Raw genomic sequence first — 22,146 nt, 5'->3', positions numbered from 1 at the left:
AATGTTACTCGCTGAAAAATCTAAGGAGGCGGAGTCTTCAAGAAAACCGTATTGCTAAACGTCGACCAATCGAAAAACTACTTGATAAATATTTTATCGCCACGTATCGCAAACTTTGACTGACCACGTGCAACGATTTCATCGACGATCGCACCTTGATACGTAAAAAAGTTAGAGGTATCACTTCTCCCTCCGCGAAGTAAAGTTTCTGACCACGGACAATGCTACCGTGTGTCTTCTTTAAAAATGCAACAACCCCGGGAGTGCAGCTTCCATGACCTGCCGCACAATGCGAAGTTGAAAAGTTTCGCTGTTGGGGGCGTATAAACGCAAGAGGACATGAACATATCGCCAAGGATGTTTCTCTGAAACGTTTTACGCGAAACTTATAACTCATATTGTAGTTAAAAATTGAAAGAAGCAAAACGAAAATAATAATACATACGATTTTTAGTGATTCTTTTTCTACAGCCAAAATGTATTATGTAATAAAATATTACTTACTGTAACATCTACTTCGTATTATTAAGTATAAACTTTTTTGCGATAAAACTGAAGATATAAATTCAAGATTATGTAGTAAAGCAGAAAAAATGCAGTTTGATGAAACGAACGTCGGATACGAAGTTGTGCACGACAGTTATAAAAAGTAATTCAAAACTTGAGGATGGGAACTAAAAGTGCCAAGAGAAAGCGAAATTACAAAAGTTTTTCAGTACCGCTTTTTTATCGTAGATGAAAAAAAATAACAAAGTAAGAGACAGAAAAAAAACTCAGGTTGATTTTATTAATATCACAATGAATATATGTTAAAACAAAGAAAGCTATAATCTTAATTTTCAGAGCTTCATATTAACGATTATTATAACACACCATTTTTAGGCAAGAGAAAATGCAAATTTAAAAAACTAAAATAATATGTCAAGTAAATTTTATTCATTTATTTTCGTGTTACTAAATTCCACTTTCGGTGTAATATTGTTTTATATTCATATTAATTATTACATATTATCTATCTTGAGTACATTGCCATTAGCACTGACATATATGACAACGATGCCTTTATTACCTAAAATATTATTGTTTGTGATAATAATAACATAAGCACGGAATATTTAAAAATTGATCAATACAATAATATAAAAAATATGTAATTATAAGCAATAATAACATAACAAAGTTACATACAATTACGTGTAATATAATAGAATGTAAAAATCATTATGATATTTACAACTCAAATTATAACTTAATTAATATGAAGAAATAAGAGAAGTGGGTTTTATTTTAAAAGAATGTATATTGTATTAATTAAAAAATTTTTAATTTAATATTAATCAAAATCTTCAAAAATATATTTATGATATGTTATATCAGAAATATTCGAGTTTCACAGCAGACGAATGCTAAAAGAAATATTATAAATAAAATCTTACACTGGTAAATCGTTCCAAAGAAAGGTCGACGATTTTTCCGCTCGTGATTGTCAATCTTTTCTGTGATCTTAGAATAAGAAACAATAAAGTTCGACTTTCTTTAATTGAAAAATCGTACCAGAGAGAATCGTATGCCGCACTTCCAATCATTTTGCTCTGAAAAAGGAAAAATATGAGATACGTTCAATATATTGGCGAATTAATGAAGCCATTCTTCTCTTGATGATAACCTTGGCGCTAAGATGTTCACCGCAGAAGCAGTATATAAATGCCTCGACATTCATCGAGATGTAGAATAACACAGATTTTACCAAAATCGCTGCGGCATTGGGTGTGTTGAGCGACTAAAATTTTTGCACATAAAGAAAATAATAACTTAGTATGAATTAGCTGCACATACACGATACTTTCATACGTCTTAAGTATAATATTAATAATCATGATCATATATTTTTTAACCGAATAAAAAATAATATAATAATATTGTCGAATATATAATATTCGACAATAGGTAACCAAATGTCAATTTGACATACATATTACTTACTGTGGCTATAATAAATCCTAAACAGCATATAATGATCGTGTCTGATAAGAGCATCATCAATGCAATATACGTATAAAGAGTTTCGATACTTTCTGCAAATATTATAATACGCTGATGCTTTATAATTAACGATTGCATTGTAATTTCGTCCAATGAATTCGTTGAATTCTTAGAAAAGATATTTGTCAACCATTCTCGAAGAATATCTATTTGACCGCAGATATGAAGTATCTAAGATTTATAGCTTTATAATCTTTTGTTCAGGAAAAAAATACACATAAAACATTATTTTTTTAGAATCAAACAAATTTTAAATTAAAAAATTATTTTTTAAATACATCAAAGACAAATATAATTTAGCAAATTATTTTATATATTAGTAAAATATTATTAAAACATAGTCTTTGCATACATATTAAATTTAATTTATTGACAATTTTATGTAATATAAAATCGCTAATTGGACGAATAAAAAAATTATAATTTACCTTGCATTTAATTTTGAGTATGCGTATCGCAATTCGAACTTACCAAAGTAACGAGAAGTGAATTGATAATCGTAATACCGCAGGCAACTAAAAATAGGTGATAAAATTGAACCGTTTGAACTGTTGCGTAAATAAAATCTGTACTAATATTGAATGGAAACTCCATTTTCAGAATAAGTTCTCGCGCGTACGGCTCTAATTTCTCGGGACTATTTGCATTAGCGGCGAGTACTCCGACACTGTAGAAAGTTGCGGAACCGATTTGCATGCCAACTATCCATCTCGAGGTGCGACGTGCAACATTCGCAACATTCGTCATTATGCGTGAGTTATAGGGATTCGAAGTATGAACTTGCCAATCTTCAGACATCATTTGTAATACATCAAAAAATATTCTACGGAAGGTGCACTCTTCGAGTTAATATCTGTTTTCATAGTCGTTACAAAATTAAATTAATTTCAATTTCAGCAAAAATATTTCATTAAAGTATCAGAAAAAATAAGTATCCGTAGTATTTACTAATGTATATACTTACAAAGCTTAAATAAATCAAATTAAATAAAATTAATAACCAATTTATTATTATTCAATATAGAAAAACTACGTAATTCGCGGAATATATTTCTTGATATTTTATTGGGTGCTATGTTTCGTGAACATTAGCATTTAACAATGTATCAAGATACAAAAGTAACTAGTTTTCAAGAAAACATGAAAGTTTCAGTAGTATTGTTATTCAACATTTTTCTTGATTAATAATTTCGTCAAATATTAATCATCATAGATAATGAAATGAGTAATAGAATTTGTACATATACTTTTTCTTAAATTGGTATATGTCCTACCGTTGATTGGTCCAAAGGATAACGAGTTTAATGTAAAGTAGAGAAGATGTCATTGCACTGCTTACTCCATCCATGTACTCAGAGAAATCGTCCATATGAATGTTCATCACTACATACCCATATTGAAAGATTTGGGCCATGCTTAGCATTACGATCCAATACATTCTGAACACCATAGTGGATGGTACATACGGCCACACACCGTAAATATGAAGACCGAATTTAACCAATCGACTAATCGTAGTCATTCCCATATTTCACTTTGACGACGTGGAACAAATCAATCGCTATAGGTCGTCGAGTAACTTTATTCGTACTAAATCTTGTTCGCGGGTTGACAACCCCACAATTCGTGTCATCGACCATTGACCAATCACAAATTATTAAATATTTCTGTTATGAAAAAACTACAGTTGTTATTTTAGAAATAATGAATATGTGGATGATAGGGAGGGTCCCCTTCCACCCAACTTTCGACCACGATACAGTTATACATCCTTTTTAAAAATGTAGTAGATCAGGGAAAGGTGAAACTTCGGGTGAAGCGCAGCTTCCAAGAATTGCTTCCTGCGAGGTCGAAAAGTTTTGCTGTTGGGGATATATAAACGAAGAAGGGTGTAAATATATCTTCGAGGGTATATTCCTTTAGAACGTGCTTTGCGCAAAGCTTATAGCTCGTGTTGCAAATAGTCGCAAATAGAGAGAAACTCGATGAAAACGTCTGAATATCAGGCAAAGAAGCACAAAGTTTACTGGTTTTGAGTGATTCGGTTTTTCTTACAGTCAAAATATACATTACATAAAATAATATTGTTATACCAGTGCCGAGTTTCGTGTTGGATCGAGTCACCGGTTAAGAAAATGAAGAGCACGTTCCCTAGACTATGGGGATGTATACGTTGTCAAGCAGGACGACTTTAAGTTTGGTGTTGAGCTGTTATCCCGGATATTCGGATGTACTTTGCCTCGCTTTGGTTTTACGCTGTTTTACACTGCTTTTGCTGTATACCCTTGTCGTGTTAAATAAATAAGGCATTTTTTCTTTCAATACGAGTATCTTATTCATTGTCGATAGTGCGACTACGTGCACGAGTGCCTGATCGTTCGTTGCGGATGTAATATTTTGTAAATAAAACTGTTAATTTTTCTCAGTATATACCATGTTTTCATTGTAAGTAAACTAAGTAACAAACTATAGAAATTAGGAAAAAGAACCTCGGATTGATATTATTAATAATATCACAATGACTATCCGTCGAAACGAAAAAGCTTTAATTTTAGTTTTCAGCCTCATGTAAAACTTTCTTGGGGAAAAGAAAGTGCAAATTGTAAGAAGCAACTCTTAGAATAATATTTCAAATAAATTATATATATATATATATATTTTCATATTACTAAATTCCACTTTCGGCATTAATATTTTATATATTAATATTTATTATAAATACATTATCTATACTGAGTACATTGTCATTAGTACTGATATATACGACAACGCTGCCTTTATTACCTAAAATATTATTATTTGTAATCACATAATAACATACGCACGTAATATTTAAAAATTGGACAATACAATAACATAAAAAATGTGCATTTAAGCAATAATAAGATAACAAAGTTATATATATTTACGTGTAATACAATAAAATGAGATATGAACATCATTATGCCGATATTTACAATTCAAATTATTATTTAATTAATATGAAAAAATAAATATAGTTTATTTAATAAATTTTGTTTAAAGAAAAATGAATGTATGTCACGTTATTTACGTAACAAGGGGGCAAAAATTTCTACTTTAATATTAATCAAAATCTTCATAAAGTAATTATATACATTATGAGAAATATTTGAGTTTCACAGACAAGCACATGCTAAAAGAAATATTATAAATAAAATCTTACACTGGTAAATCGTTCTAAAGAAAGATCGACGACTTTTCCACTCGTGATTGTCAATCTTTTCTGCGATCTCAGAATCAGAAACAGTATAATCCGACTTTCTTTGGTTGGAAAATCGTACCAGCGAGAATTGTACGCTGCATTTCCAATCATTTTGCTCTGAAAAAGAAAAAATAGAGATACGTTTTATACATATACCTGTGACTTAATGAAGCTGCCATTTTTCCCTTGATGCTGACCTTGGCGCTCAGATGTTCACCGCAGAAGCAGTATATAAATGCCTCGATGTTCATCGAGATGAAGAATAATACAGATTTCACCAAAATCGCTGTGGCATCGGGTGTGCTGATACACTAAAATTGTCGTACACAAATATAATAATAACTTAATATGAGTTAACTCTACATACGCGATACTTTCATACGTCGTATGTGTTACGTCCTGACGACTCCACAGTTCTTTTTTCTGAGGAAAGCTATATCTTTTTGAATACGAATAATCATAGGGCAGTGTCAATTGCGTGGAAAATGGAATATCGGTTTTTGAATGAATCATCATATCTTAAAATTGGCGTGTCATGCTTTTTTGAAGCCTCTTTTCGTTGAGGCTGTTGGAATTCTCTGATTTTGATGTGATTTCGTATTCGAGGATTTTCGGAGTCGATTATTTCGAATCTGTACTCAAAAATTGAAAATTCGAAATAGCTGATCTAATATGGCGGACGGAAATGTTACGGAAATCCTAAAGATTTTTCAATTTTGGTGAAATTTGGTATATTGGTGATTTAGGGGACGATCGTTACGAATCTTTAGTCAAAAATTGAAAGTTCGAAATAGTTGATCCAATATGGCGGACGGAAATGTTACTGAAATCCTTAAGATTCTTCGATTTTGTTGAAATTTGGTTACAGGTGGTTTTTGGGGACGTTCGTTACGAATCCGTATTTAAAAATTGAAAGTTCAAAATGGCGTTTTGATTCAGTCTTTTAAAATCTGTTTTCGTTAATCTGGCGGATGGAGTATAAGGGGAATTTTGGTTTTAGTGTGTTTTTGAAGAAGAATTTAAATTAGCAAAAAAAAGCCCTTCAAAAATTTGTACTTGATTTTTCACTTGCTGCTATTTTTCTTTGAAAAATGGATGGACGTGCCAACTTTAGTCTTAAGTCAGCACAGCCACACTGTGGATCGAATCCTTCGACGTAAACGATGAGCAAAAAAAATCGGATTCTGGATATTCTTAGAGCAAATAATTCTAGAAACATTTTGAGATCAAAATGATCCCGTCAATTAATTGCTTTAATGTACTTTACTCTTGTTCGCGACCCAGCACAGCCACACTGTGGGACGAATTTTTCGACGTAAACGATGAGTAAAATATCGGATTCTGGATATTCTTAGAGCAAATAATTCTAGAAACATTTTGAGACCAAAATGATCCCGGCAATTGATTGCTTTAATGTACTTTACTCTTGTACGCGACCCAGCACAGCCACATTGCGGGTCGAATTTCTCTACGTAAACGATGAGCAAAAAATTCGGATTGTGAACATTCTTAGAGCAAATAATTCTAGAAACATTTTGAGATCAAAATGATCCCGTCAATTAATTGCTTTAATGTACTTTACTCTTGTACGCGAACCAGCACAACTACACTGTGGGTCGAATTTTTCGTCATAAACGTTGAATAAAAAAATAAGCTAAATATTGTTTATCAAAATGGTAGAATTAATGTGGCGATCGAAAACAATAATGAAATTCTAAAGGTTTTCAAATTTCAGGGAAATTTTGTATTAGTAGGAATTAGAGGAGTTGTTGATTTTAAAACAAGTTTCAAAGAAACATAATTCATAATATTTAAAAAGAGCACAATGGACCATCGCGCGCGTAGCGCGCGCAAGGAATGTGCTAGTTAATTAAATATTATAAATAATAAGATTCAATCTATTGCACCAATCGAATCGAAGAAATAAAACAATTAATCATCAATGTTTGATCAAGAGCACGTGCATCTCGTGATCCTATAATTCGTTGATTAGCCATAACACAAACAATATCATTTCTAATCACTTCTATTTTTGGAAAAACATAGACAATAATTCAAAGATCCATTTAAAAAATCATCATAATTTATATACTCCTATCTTGCTTCCAAATCCAAATTTGGAAGCAAGATAGGAAAAAAAGGCTGGTGAGAGTCACATGTCAAAATAAAAAATCACATATATTAATGTCCTTGGAAATAACAAATATATTAATAAAAACGCAAAAAAACGCTAGGATATTTTTAAACTAAAAGTAACGCACAAAGATTCATATATAAAAATTTTACGTTACATTACATGTATTCGGCCTTGTATTACATTGGATTCAATTTGTATTTCTTTGGATTCATTTAAATTAATCCTTTTTATGCATACTTCATATTGAAATGAAGAATCTTGGAGCTCGGACGTAACACATCAACAACAATTACCATTCTTTTCGCCTCGATATGTAATATTTGCAAAAATAGGTAACCAAATTTCACTTTGCCATAATACTTACGGCGGCTATATTAAATCCTAAACAGCATATAATGATTGTGTCTGTTAAAAGCATCATCAATGCGATGTATGTGTAAAGAGTCTCGATATTGTCTGCAAATACGATAATGCGCTGGTGCTTTATAATCAACGACTGTACAGTAATTTCGTCCATTGAATTGGTTGAATTTTTAGAAAAGAAATTTGTCAACCATTCTCGAAGAATGTCTATTTGACCGCTGATATGAAGTATCTAAGATTTATAGTTTTCTCAAGAACACACACACATTTTTTAGAATTAAAAATACTTTATGTTTGAAAAATAATTTTTTAGAAACATCAAAGACAAATATAATTTTGCAAATTATTTTATATACCTGTGAAATATTAAAACACAATGTTTGCACAAAATGAAATTTAATTTATCAATAATCTTATTTAACATGAAATCTTTACTTGGAAAAATCAAAAACCATAACTTACTTTACATTTAATTTTATGTAGACGTATTGCAATTTAAACTTACCAAAGTGACGAGAAGTGAATTGACAACCGTAATACCGTAAGCAACTACAAATAGGTGATACAATTGAACCGTTTGAACCACTGTGTAAATAAGTTCAGTACTAATGTTGAATGGGAACTCCATTTTCAGAATAAATTCTCGCGCATACGGCTCTAACTTCTTGGGACTAAATGCATTAGTAGCGAATACGCCAACAGCGTAGATAGCTGCGGAGCCGATCTGTATAGCAATGATCCATCTTGAGATGCGACGTGTAACATTCTTCGCATTCGTCATTATGCGTGAGTTATAGGGATTTGAAGTATGCACTTTCCAATCCTCAGACATCATTTGTAATACATCAAAAAATATTCTACGGAAGGTGCACTCTTCGCGTTAATATCTGTTTTCATAGTCGTTACAAAACTAAATTAATTTTAATTCCGACGAAAGTATTTCATTAAAAATCAGAAAAAAAAAACAAACATGATGTGAGCTTCATTTTATCTTTTTCTGCAAGTACTGAGCAATAATAATAGAATAAAGCTTACAGCGCGTGAGCGTGATAAACGAACGCAGTCCAATCGTGTGCATACTCGCAAATCTTAAATAAACAAATATGAAAAATAGCTCTCTAAAGTGGCGTTAATACAATAAAATTGAAAAATGAAACTTTATTTGGTCACAAAAATGGCAAGTACGGTAAATAATGTTTTCTCCAAATCATCTAATTTATCATGAAAACTTTAGGTATTTGTTGTTGACGGATTTGCATTAAGCTATCTCGAATTTTTTAAGAGATACTGGCCTGCTCGCCATAAATTTTCTTGTTTAACTGTGTCATTAAATGCCACGTTTTGTAAACATTCGCATTTAACTACGAATCAAGTCATGAAGATAATCAACTATTGACGGTAACATATAATTTTTTTCAAGGAAACGTGAAAGTCTTAAAATCACTATTATTCAATATTTTTCTTGATTGATAATTTCAACAAATGTTAATCCTCATCGATAATGAGACGAGTAACAGGATTTACGTATATTACTTTGTAAGTATACCCTACCGTTGATGGGTCCAAAGAATAACGAGTTTAATGTAAAGTAAAGTAGACGTTATTGCACAGCTCACTCCCTCCAAGTATTCGAAGAAGTCGTCCATGTGAACGTTTAATACTATGTATCCGAACTGAAAGGTTTGAGCCGTGCTTAGCATTATGATCCAATACAATCTGAACACTATAGTGGACGGTACATACGGCCATATACCGTAAATATGAAGACTGAATTTAAAAAATCGACTAATTGTAGTCATCTTTATATTTCTTTTTGACGAGACGCAGAACAAATCAAACGCAATACGTCGTCGAGTTTATTCACACTAAATCTTGTTCGCGGGTTGACAACTCCACGATTCATGTCATCGACCACATTGACCAATCACAGCTTATTAAATATTTCTGTTACATTGTATACGAGAAAAGAGGGAAAAAATTGCAATTGTTATTTTAGAAATAATGAATATGTGTAGACGATAGGGGAGATTGTCTTTTTTATCAAACTTTCGACTATGATACAGTTATACCCTTTTTAAAAATGTAATAGGCAAAGGAAAGGCGAAGCCTCCGGTGAAGCGCAGCTTCCAAGAACTGTTCGCTGCGAGGTCGAAAAGTTTCGCTGTTGGGGCTGTATATACGGAGAACGACGTATTATATCTCCAAGGATATATTCTTCCGAAACGAGCTTTGCGCAAAGCTTATAGCTCATGTTGCAAATAGTCGGAAAGTGAATGAAGCATGATGAACAGCAGAACATGCTAGAATATCTATCAAAGAAGTACAAAGTTTACCGAGTTCATGTGATTCCGCTTTATAGTCAAAATTTACATTATATAATAATATATGAGTATAACATATTAAGTGAACAGACAAGTGAGAGTAAAACTGCACTCTGTTAATAGTGCGCTAACATTGATCTATATATTTCATAATTTATATATATATATATATATATATATATATATATATAATATTGTTCTATTATTGAACGTTTTGACTAAATTTCAGTCATCTTCAGTGAATTATATAACATACGAGTATGTTTATATGACGTTAAGTTTTCCAAATATTTTATACTAGTACTTTTTGAAGTATTGCATCTTAATGAACAATTCCTGTTGGAGGAGTGCGTCTATTACCATCATCTATATGACACTGTAAACGTTAAGACAGTAATTGTAACAAATTTAAATGCGTTCAGATATAATAAAATGTTGTCAAGTCAATACTTAAAACCGTTATAACTGACATTAAGAAAAATTGTAAGACAATGAGAAAGTAGAAAAAGAGAGGAATATGATGAAAGAGAGGGGGAAGAAGAAACGAAGGGAAGTGGAAGCTATGAGGGGGAAAGGGATTGTATTATACTTACAATTAGATAAGAGTCTGGTAATATAATAATAATATTATTAATTCTATTATTAATAATAAGTCGAAACAAAAAAGCTTTAATTTTAATTTTCAGCCTCGTATGAAACTTTCTTGGAGAAAAGGAAATACAAATTGTAAAAAGCAACACTGAAATTATATTTCGAATAAACTTTATATATTTATTTTCATGTTACTAAGTTCCACTTTCGGCATTAACGTTTTATATGTTAATATTTACTATAGATACATTATCTATCCTGAATACATTGTCATTAGTACTGACATATATGACAATGCTGCTTTTATTACCTAAAATATTATTATTTGTAATCATAATAACATACATACGTAATATTTGCAAATTCGACAATACAGTAATATAAAAGATATGCATTTAAGCAATAATAAGATAACAAAGATGTATATATTTACGTGTAATTCAATAAAATAAAATATGAATGTCATTATGCCAATATTTACAATTCAAATTATTATTTAATTAATATGAAAAAATAAAAATAGTAAATTTTGTTTAAAGAAAAATGAATGTTACATTATTTACGTAACAAGGGAGCAAAAATTTCTACTTTAATATTAATCAAAATCTTCATAAATGTAATTATATATTATATATGTAAGAAATATTTGTTTCACAGACAGGCGCATGCGAAAGAAATATTGTAAATAAAATCTTACGCCGGTAAATCGTTCTAAAGAAAGGTCGACGACTTTTCCACTCGTGATTGTCAATCTTTTCTGCGATCTCAGAATAAGGAACAGTATAATTCGACTTTCTTTGGTCGAAAAATCGTACCAGCGAGAATTGTACGCTGCATTTCCAATCATTTTGCTCTGAAAAAGAAAAAATAGAGATACGTTTTATACATATATCTGCGAATTAATGAAGCTGCCATTTTTCCCTTGATGCTAACCTTGGCGCTCAGATGTTCACCGCAGAAGCAGTATATAAATGCCTCGACGTTCATCGAGATGAAGAATAATACAGATTTCACCAAAATCGCTCTGGCATCGGGTGTAGTGATACACTAAAATTTTCGTACACGCGAATATAATAATAACTTAATATGAGTTAGCTCTCTCTACATACGCGATACTTTCATACGTCTTAAGTGTTACGTCCTGAAGACTCCACAATTCTTCTTTTTTGTGAGGAAAGCTGTATCTTTTTGAATAATCAGGGCAGTGTCAATTGCGTGAAAATCGAATATCGAATTTTGAACTGATTAGTTAAATATTATAAATAAGATTCAATCTATTGCACCAACCGAATCGTCGAGACAAAATGGTTAATCATAAATATTTGATCAAGAACACGTGCGCCTAATGGCCCTATGATTCATTGATTAGCCATAACACAAAAAAATATCGTCCTTAATCACTCCTATTTTTGGAAAACCTTAGCCAATATTTCAAAGATACATAAACATAAATTTTATACTTAAATTACCGAAATCGCAATAAATTTTTGTAGTTAGTGTCATGAAATAAGCGTAGATTTATTTGCCTACTCCCGACTTCATTTTCCTTACTGCTAAAATCGCATGAGGTCCGTTACCTGATTAGAGGGGTTAAATTCCTTGATCTAAAATAAAGGATTAATAGACGCACTATCTTAGCCGGTGTTATACTGCTTTTTATCAACGTTCACCCGTACCTGAAATTCTTTCTATTAATGCTTTAGTGGCACGCAACATAGAACAATAAGCTACAAAAACGATTTCAGTTATATATTCTTCTTTAGGCTGCTCCACATTTCGTCAATTTCATTGAAAAGAAGAATACTGGGGCTTGGACGTAACATATTAATAATTATTACCATTCTTTTTCGACTGGATATGTAATATTTACAACAATAGGTAACCAAAAATTTCACTTTAACATATATTACTTACGGTGGCTATATTAAACCCAAAACAACATATAATAATTGTGTCTGTTAAGAGCATTATCAATGCGATATATGTGTAAAGTGTCTCGATATAGTCTGCGAATACGATAATGCGCTGATGTTTCATAATCAACGATTGTAAAGTAATTTCGTCCATTGAATCGGTTGAATTTTTAGAAAAGAAATTTGTCAACCATACTCGAAGAATATCTATTTGACCGCTGATATGAAGTATCTAAGATTTATAGTTTTCTCAAGGAACACACACACATAACAAATTATTTTTATAATTAAAAAAATTTTATGTTTGAAATATAATTTTTTAAAAACATTTAAAACAAATATAATTTAGTAAATTATTTTATATACTTGTGAAACATAATGTTTGCACATAAAAAAATTTAATTTATTAATAATCTCGAGTAACATGAAATTGTTAAATGGAAAAATCGAAAGACCATAATTAAGTTTGCAATTAATTTTATGTAAACGTATTGCAATTCAAACTTACCAAGGTGATGAGAAGTGAATTGACAACCGTAATACCGTAAGCGACTATAAATAGGTAATATGTTTGAACCGTTTGAACCACTGTGTAAATAAGTTCTGTACTAATGTTGAATGGGAACTCCATTTTCAGAATAAATTCTCGCTCGTATGGCCTTAATTTTTCGGGACTATATGCATTAGTGGCGAATATGCCGACAGCGTAGATAGCTGCGGCCCCGATTTGTATGGCAATAATCCAGCTCGCGAAGCGACGTGTATCATTCGTCGCATTCGTCATTATGCGTAAGTTATAGGGATTCGAAGTAAGAACTTTCCAATCCTCAGACATCATTTGTAATACATCATAAAATATTCTACGGAAGGTGCACTCTTCGCGTTAATATCTGTTTTCATAGTCGTTACAAAACTAAATTAATTTTAATACCGACGAAAATATTTCATTAAAAATCAGAAAAAAACAAACATGCTGTGAGCTTCATTCTATCTTTTTCTGCAAATACTGAGCAATAATAATAGAATGAAGCTTACAGCGCGTGAGCGTGAAAAACGAACGCAGTCATAATATACAATTGTCTGCATACTCGCAAATCTTAAACAAACAAATTAAATAGAATCAAATATCAATTAATTATTATTTGATACAAAAAGACTACTTAATTGATGGACTATATTTCTTAATTACACTATCCGTTATAAAAGATCCTGCATTAATCTTATATGAAATTAGCTGCCGATGGTTTTCTCATATTATGTACATATTATATATACATATATATGTTATATATTATGACCTGTTAAGTAAAACAGGTGTCATTAAATGCTACGTTTTGTAAACATTCGCATTTAACTATGAATGAAGTCATGAAGATAATCAACTATTGACGATAACATATAATTTTTTTCAAAGAAACGTGAAAAAGCCTTAAAATCACTATTATTCAATATTTTTCTTGATTGAAAATTTTGACAAATGTTAATCCTCATAATGAGACGAGTAACAGGATTTACGTATATTACTTTGTAAATACGCCCTACCGTTGATGAGTCCAAAGAATAACGAGTTTAATGTAAAGTAGAGTAGATGTTATTGCACAGCCCACTCCCTCCAAGTATTCGAAGAAGTCGTCCATGTGAACGTTCATTACTATGTATCGAAACTGAAAGGTTTGAGCCGTGCTTAGCGTTATGATCCAATACAATCTGAACAGAATAGTGGACGGTACATATGGCCATATACCGTAAATATGTAGACCGAATTTAAAAAATCGATTAATTGTAGTCATCTTTATATTTCTCTTTGACGAGACGCAGAACAAATCAGTCGCGGTACGTTGTCGAGTTTATTCGTACTAAATCTTGTTCGCGGGTTGACAACTCCCACGGTTCATGTCATCGATCATTGACCAATCACAGCATATTAAATATTTCTATTACATTGTACGAGAAAAGAGAGAAAAAATTGCAATTGTTATTTTAGAAATAATGAATATGTGGACGATAGAAGAGGTTCTCTTTTTTTTTTTCAAACTTTCGACCATGATACAGTTATACCCTTTTTAAAAATGTAATAGGCAAAGGAAAGGTGAAGCCTCCGGTGAAGCGCAGCTTCCAAGAACTGTTCGCTGCGAAAAGTTTCGCTGTTGGGGCTGTATGTACGGAAAAGGACGTAATATATCTCCGAGAATATATTCTTCCGAAACGAGCTTTGCGCGAAGCTTATAGCTCGTGTTGCAAATAGTCGCAAATTGAAAGGAGCATGATGAAGACAGCAGAACGTGCTAGAATATCTAGCAAAGAAGCACGAAGTTTACCGGTTTTTTGTGATTCTGTTTTTAGTCAAAATGTACGTTATAAAGTAATATATAAGTATGACATATTGAGTGAACAGACAAGTGAGAGTAAAACTGCTCTGTTAATGGTGCGCTAACATTGATCTATATATTCTATATTTACATGTAAATATAATATTGTTTCCATTTTTGGACATTATAAATTTTATTCATCTTCAGTGAATTATATAACAGACGTGTATGGGTTTATATGACGTTAAGTTTTCAAAATATTTTACTAGTACCTTCTGAAGTATTGCATCTTAATAAAAAATTCTTCACAATTCCTGTTGGAGGACGTTAGACAGTTATTATAACAAATTTAAAATTAATAGTCAGAGTATAACTCATATACAATGTGTCATTAACCGATTAAATTACCTATCAAGAGAAGGTAGAGTAGAGTGAACTAAGTCGAAAAGTCTTATACCATTTTGCAATTTACGCGATATTTAACGAGATATTAGACCTTATTGATAGCCGAATAAACGCGTTCGTTCGGCCTATCTCGTCTAATATCTCGTTAAATACTGCGTAAACTACAAAATAGTATAAGACTTTTCGACTCAGTTCGGTTTACTCTACCTGCTCTTGATAGGTGATTTAATCGGTTAATGACACCCTGTACATTAGTTAATTAAAAACATTGTATAGAATCTATAGATTCTATAGATTTTATATAATATAGTATAGAAGATTAAACCTAAACGAAAAAAGAATTGGTAACTCATCATATGCAATCTAAGAAGATTGTCGAATTTTTAATGCATTTTTTGTCAATTTTTTGAAAAAATTGTCATTACAAGTGATTCATCGGATCGAATAGTGACACGTATTATAATACATCAAACATTTTTCAAGCGTTACATGGAATAATAATAATGTTTGAAACAAATCATATATATTTATTTTCATCTTGCTAAATTCTTACTACTGTTTCATATTATTATTGTAATTATCTCAATACATTACCTATCTTCAGTACATTGCCAATAGCACCGATATATATGACAACGATGCTTTTACTACCTGAAATATCATTGTTTGATTATATGTAAATGTACGAAATATTAAAAAATTAATCAATATAATAATATGAAGAAAAATATAATTAAATAATTATAATAACGAATGAAAGCTGTATAGAAAGAGTGTAATATAATAAGATGTAAAATTGTTATGAACATCGTTATGCTAACTACAGGTAAAATTGTTATTTAATTAATATGAAGAAATAAATATAGTGAATTTTATTTTAATTTAATATGTATTATTACTATTGTATAACAAGAGAACGAACACTCACTCAATATTAATAGAAACCAAAAAATATTTGTTATATGTATATATATAATATTATCTATATATAATATGTATGTATAAAGTCTATAGAAATATTCAAGTTTTGCGTTATAAGACAGACAAATGCAAAAAAATTATCGCAAGTTAAATCTTACACTGGTAAATCGCTCCAAGGAAAGGTCGACAATTTTTCCACTCGTGATCGTCAATCTTTTTTGTGATCTCAGAATAAGGAACAGTACAGTTCGACTTTCTTTCGTTGAAAAATCATACCAGAGAGAATCGTACATCGCACTTCCAATCATTTTGCTCTGAAAAAGGAAGAATATGAGATACATCTATAAATTAATAAAGCATTTTAATCTTAATGCTGACCTTAGCACTCAGATATTCGCCACAGAAGCAGTATATGAATGCCTCAAGGTTCATAGAGACGTAGAATAATACAGATTTCACCAAAATCGCTGCGGCATTGGGTGTGTCGAGCGACTAAAAATTCCATGCTTCATATTATATATATACATATAACAATTTAATAAGCTAGTTGCATGTGCACACACACACGCACACACGCAATGATTCTAGACATCTTCAGTATTAATAAAATAACTATTATCAATTGCTTGACTCGCTATATAATATTTGTCATTCGACGTTGTAATAATATAATAGAACGTCACTTTGGACACATTACTTACCGTGACGATAATAAATCCTAAACAACATATAATCATTGTGTCTGATAAGAGCATCATCAATGCGATGTACGTGTAAAGAGTTTCAATATTTTCTGCAAATTTTATAATACGCTGGTGCTTTGTGATCAATGATCGCAGAGTAATTTTGTTCATTGAATCCGCTGAATCTTTGGAAAAAACTTTTGCCAACCATTCTCGAAGAATGTCAATTTGACCACAGGTGTGAAGTATCTAAGGTTTTTTTATTCAAAAAAATAATTTTTTGTTTTTCTAAAGAGGGAGAGATCATAAAGCTATAAAGTTTTATAATCTCTCTTTTCCAGGAAAGTATTAAAAAATTTTTTTAAAGTAATTTTTCAATTTATTGATAATTTTATTTAATATATGATTTTAATTAAAAAAGATTAAAAAGGGAATAAAATTACTCCTCGCTTTCAATTTTGTCTCGTGCAATTTGGACTTACCAGAGTAACAAGAAGTGAATTAATAATCGTTATACCGCAGGCGACTAAAAGCAGATGATAAATTTGAACAGTTTGAACTGTCATGTAAATAAAATTTGTGCTAATATTGAATGGCAGCTCCATCTTTAGAATAAGTTCTCGCGCGTATGGTTCTAATCTTTCAGGATCGTTTACGTTAGCGGCGAATACACCGGCACTGTATAAAAATACAGCGACCACTTGCGTGCCAACAATCCATCTCGAAGTGCGATGTGCAACGTTCGCCGTGTCTGTCATTATGCGTAAGCTATAGCGGTTTGAATGATAGTCTTGCCAGTCCGTAGACATCATTTGCAATACATCAAAAAATATTCTACGGAAGATCAGATGCACCATTCATATTAATATCTATTTCATTCGATTTTGATTAATTTTGGAATTTTGTGTGTGTGCACATATTTTATTAAAGTTTCAAAAAGAATAGGCAACTCCTAATATTGTACACACTTGTGCGTATATAATCTCAAATCTTATTCAAATCAATTATATTAAGAATTGATTATTATTCGATTTTTTTTTTGCCGATAGTTTCGACAAAAATGTCGATAATGAGATATAACATGATTTGCATTTTTTTCACAAATACGCCCTACCGTTGATGGGTCCAAAGAATAACGAGTTTAATGTAAAGTAGAGTAGATGCCATTGCGCTGCTCACTCCGTCCATGTACTGGGAGAAATCATCCATATGAATATTCATTATTACGTATCGGTACTGAAAGACTTGGGCTATGCTTAGCATTACGATCCAGTACGATCTAAATAGCACAGTGGACGATACATATGGCCATATACCGTAAACGTGAAGGCCAAATTTGACCAATCGACTGAGAGTGACTAATTCCATATTTTTCTTGGGCAACGGGGAGAACAGATCAGTCTTGTTACAAAATATCGCGTTTGTAGAATAACTTTATTTATACTAAAATTTGATCACGAGTCGACGGCCAAACGTAACCCATGTTATCGGCCATTAGCCAGTCACAATTTGTTTAAATATTTCTATTACATTTGCGCAGAAAAAAAGAAAAAGTTTCAACTATAATTTTGAAAATAATGGAGCGACGAAAAAGAAAAAGCTGTACTGTAATTTTAGAAATATAGATGACAGAGATAGTCCCCTTCTTTTCGAACTTTCGATTACAATGCAACTATATTCTCTTTAAAAATGCAACAGGTAAAGAAAAGGTGGAGCTCAGCTTCGACGAATTGCGTGCCGCATGGTTGAAATGTTTTGCTACTGGGGGAAAAACGTAACGTGGCGGATCGAGAGGGAGAAAAGCTAAGACGTATCGTAGGAGAAAGACCAGTGTAAAGATTACATTCGGCGCTATAGGCAGCTTACAAGAGGGCTCGCCGCTTGGGCAGTTGAACAGCGGCGGTGCAAGCAGAAATATAGCGGTTTATACAGAACAACGATACAGGCAAAGAAAGTGCAGTTCATCGGGAGATTTTTTTCTTAAGATCAAGGCAAGTAATCTATAATAATATACTACTATCGTGTATATTATTTCTTCACTGCACCTTTAATATAATAAGTTTGACTTCTTACAGTTTCGTGTGTGTATTTGGTTATGCGTTAAGTATCTTCCAAATCAATTTTTAATTTTTAATACGAAAACGCTAATAATTGATTAAATTAATTGTTTTTAATGAAATACGTTTATTTTTGGTCATCATTTTATTATCAGATTTGGTAAAGTACATCGATCTAAAATATCAACAATGTATTTATAGCTCTGCCTTTATGCACTGCAGGCTAAATAAAGCCATCGTGAATGGATGCTTCGGGAAATCGATGCTTCAGTAACTCCGCTTGTCTACACGCGCACACTTGATGTAAAACTCCGCCTCTTTGAATAGGAAAATTGTTAACCGTGTAAATTGACGGTAGTAAACGTATATACGATATCCTTTTGCACGCGAAGATATAAGCAACATGTAGTGTATTAAAACTTCAATACATCGCGTATAACACTGACACGTACGACGCCGAAGCTTTCACTATCTGTAATATGATAGAAGTAATTACTGCCATCATTAACGTCATAAAAATGACGAAGCTACTAATAAAAATTGCTAGGCTGTGGCACATTTACACGTTAACAATTTGCTTATAAATATAACTTTTCCTAATCACTTCTATTACATTACTAATTTCTTACGCTGGCAAACTGCTTAAGGGAAAGATCCATGACCTTTCCGATCGTGAGCGTCAAGTGTTTCTGTGATCTTATGATCAAGATTAAAATATCTCGATTTTGATTCGGATTCAGTTCATACCAAAGCAATTCATACGCTGCATCGCCGATCTTTTGGCTCTGAAATGTACAATAAATGATCTTACATTATATATAGCAGTGTATCGTATCCAATTTGCTTAAAATACTGACTTTTGTACTGAGATGCTCTCCGAGGAAACAAAATATGAACGCTTCCATGCTCATAACAATGTAAAAGAACACGGACTTTATTAGCATAGGCATTCCATCCGGGACACCAATAGACTAAAATTTTTTAATATTTTAAATTTCAAAATTATAAGTTATGTTTTTTACGTGTACTTACGATCACAATAAGAAATCCTAGACAACAAATAACCATAGTATTTGATACGAATTGTAATAGCGCGATATTTGAGAAAAGGGCTTCGATGTTCTTGGAAAAAAAGATAATCTTTTGATGCCGAATAATCAACATTTTTATAATCCTTCCATTTACACCTCGCTTGATATCCTTTTGCGTGACTTCACACAATTTTTGTCGCATAATGTCAATCTGTCCGCACACATGAAGAACCTAAATGTGCACTCAGTGTTAATTCAATTTAATGTTTCGCTTAGTGAAAGCGTGTTTTCACTGTTTCAATAAATACCACAATTTTTTCAATATAAAACGAAAAATTGTTACTAATTAAGATATTATTTATACATTTGCTTTATTTATTATATTTTAAATAGATTCAATTCCGAAAATTCTTCTTCTCTACACGTCAAATTATTCTTTTCATTTGTTCTTTTTTACAATTTTTAGAAACACACTTTGATAAATTATAAGAAAAATTCGAACTTACTAATGTTATTAGCAAGGAATTCATCACGCCCACGATACTGGCTGCGCTTGTCTGATGAACATATTGTGTAATAAAAACAGCTACATGCACCGATGTGCTCCTGATCTCAAAAGGTAATTCCATTTTAAGGAGAAGCTCTCGAGTGTCAGTCTGATTATTACTTTTAAATCTCAACAAAGTACCAGTTGCATAAAGGAACACCGAAAGCGCGTACAAAGCAATTATGAAGTTGGAGAACCGACGAGAGATGTACGCCATCCTAGTCATCGTGTATTCGTCGTAAACATCACGTTCCTTCCAGTCAGCTACTACGTGTGCTATGATTTCGTTCAGCAGACTGTAACGGAAAGACTATAAAGAAATATAATATTGACCGAGTCGTGCAAAAAGGCGAAGACTTTTTTACTTCGCAAGGTGTAAGAGAGTTACAAATTAATAGCAAAACTGATATAAATTCAAGATTCTTTCTTTCGTCTTACGATCTGGAATCTAAAGAAAATAATTCGGGATATATTTATTTTGGGAATTATATTCGTATCTCAGTATCGCAACGAAGAAGCTTACCGAGCATTGAATGCAAAAATAATCAATTTGATTAACAGAAGGCTGTAAGCCATAGTTGCGCTTAATACGTCCATGAGGAGTAAGAGATCCTTCTGGTCGAAATGCAAGATCACGTGCCAATATTGAAAAATCTGAAACACCGCCATTGAAGATATACACAACATTCTGCGTAAGATTGCATATGACGTGCCCGGCCATACGCCGATTATGCGAAGTCCGAACTTGACAGGGTGACACACGATATTCCCCGAGTCTATACAGATATTCATTGAATCCGAGCAAATTAGTCTCACAACACGATAGCACCAACGTGTTATAACACTAATACTTTAAGTTAACACAATTTTCTTCTCCGTCTATGGCGTTATAGTAAAACTATACACAGAGAAGAGACATAAATTTGTTTAACAAATTATTTAAAATAAATGATGAGTGCATACAGCTTAAGTAGAGTAACATTATATTTTATAATGTTATCAGTGAAAACACGGCTCTGAAATTTCCAACTGCAACATGATCAATTATTTCAGCTTAGTTACAATTAAGTCATGTGGTCGATCAAACGGCCTTAGTGCGACTATAAAATTCTATGGATTCAGTACTCAAGTAAACCTCTTCCTCCCAGTTGTAAATCAATAAAAAATATACTTATCTTGTGTTTTGTATTTTTCCGTATATTCTTATCTTAAAAATTACGAGTAAATAATCCGACATTTCGATTATTACCGCAGTTGCAAAAAAAAATGAACAGGCAGAGAGAAAGCCATAAAGAATTTCTATACACCCTCGTGTTCACATCGATCGGTCGTTGTCCGTTATTTGCATTAAAAATGTAAGGCAAACGTTCATCAACGTATCCATTGACATCAACAAATTTCAATCTCATGTAGCTCAACATTATGATTCAGTACAATCGAAATGTGAACACTAGATCTATAATCATAAAGTAAAGACCGATTTTAAGTGAGTTCTCTTTTTGTTCGAAGAAGTTGGAAAATTCTACTTGAATTAATTACAAGGTATGTAATAAAATAATTTTATTAATAGTAAAATAAAATAATATATATATTTTATAATAA

The 22,146-nt window shown here is 31.8% G+C and overlaps 2 protein-coding genes across 2 annotated transcripts; both read right to left on the bottom strand.

Annotated features, from left to right (window-relative positions):
* Positions 1 to 1,418: 1,418 nt before the first annotated feature.
* Positions 1,419 to 13,375, bottom strand: LOC108778726 (uncharacterized). The gene is made up of 9 exons (XM_018545978.1): positions 13,100 to 13,375; positions 11,612 to 11,725; positions 11,376 to 11,531; positions 8,272 to 8,490; positions 5,464 to 5,577; positions 5,228 to 5,383; positions 2,515 to 2,880; positions 1,984 to 2,214; positions 1,419 to 1,592 (listed from the first exon to the last, which is right to left on the bottom strand). The coding sequence occupies exons 1-9, from the start codon at positions 13,373 to 13,375 to the stop codon at positions 1,419 to 1,421; spliced, it is 1,806 nt and encodes a 601-aa protein (XP_018401480.1).
* Positions 13,376 to 15,905: 2,530 nt separating this feature from the next.
* On the bottom strand, positions 15,906 to 21,336 carry LOC108778725 (odorant receptor 22c-like). The gene is made up of 11 exons (XM_018545977.1): positions 21,068 to 21,336; positions 20,504 to 20,840; positions 19,999 to 20,229; positions 19,824 to 19,937; positions 19,606 to 19,751; positions 18,024 to 18,164; positions 17,392 to 17,743; positions 16,928 to 17,158; positions 16,605 to 16,718; positions 16,385 to 16,540; positions 15,906 to 15,956 (listed from the first exon to the last, which is right to left on the bottom strand). Exons 1-11 carry the CDS (start codon positions 21,334 to 21,336, stop codon positions 15,906 to 15,908), a joined length of 2,142 nt encoding a protein of 713 aa, XP_018401479.1.
* Positions 21,337 to 22,146: the final 810 nt, after the last annotated feature.

This window comes from Cyphomyrmex costatus, unplaced genomic scaffold, assembly GCF_001594065.2.
Source record: "Cyphomyrmex costatus isolate MS0001 unplaced genomic scaffold, Ccosl1.0 scaffold51, whole genome shotgun sequence".
NCBI lineage: Eukaryota > Metazoa > Arthropoda > Insecta > Hymenoptera > Formicidae > Cyphomyrmex > Cyphomyrmex costatus.
The sequence above is the reverse complement of the archived record's forward strand: the minus strand, read 5'-3'. Positions and strand labels throughout refer to the sequence as shown.

Bases quoted from the DNA above. Each gene is read 5' to 3' on its own strand.
- LOC108778726 (XM_018545978.1), bottom strand. From the start codon at position 13,375: ATGACGAATGCGACGAATGATACACGTCGCTTCGCGAGCTGGATTATT. The intron at 5,384-5,463 runs GTCAGCATCAAG...TTTCTTTTTCAG, and splicing joins GTGAACATCTGAGCGCCAAG to AGCAAAATGATTGGAAATGC. The intron at 2,881-5,227 runs GTAAGATTTTAT...TAACTCGAAGAG, and splicing joins CTTTAGAACGATTTACCAGT to TGCACCTTCCGTAGAATATT.
- LOC108778725 (XM_018545977.1), bottom strand. From the start codon at position 21,336: ATGAATATCTGTATAGACTCGGGGAATATCGTGTGTCACCCTGTCAAG. The intron at 19,752-19,823 runs GTCAGTATTTTA...TGTACATTTCAG, and splicing joins GAGAGCATCTCAGTACAAAA to AGCCAAAAGATCGGCGATGC. The intron at 16,719-16,927 runs GTAAGTAATGTG...TGGAATTTTTAG, and splicing joins TAGGATTTATTATCGTCACG to TCGCTCGACACACCCAATGC.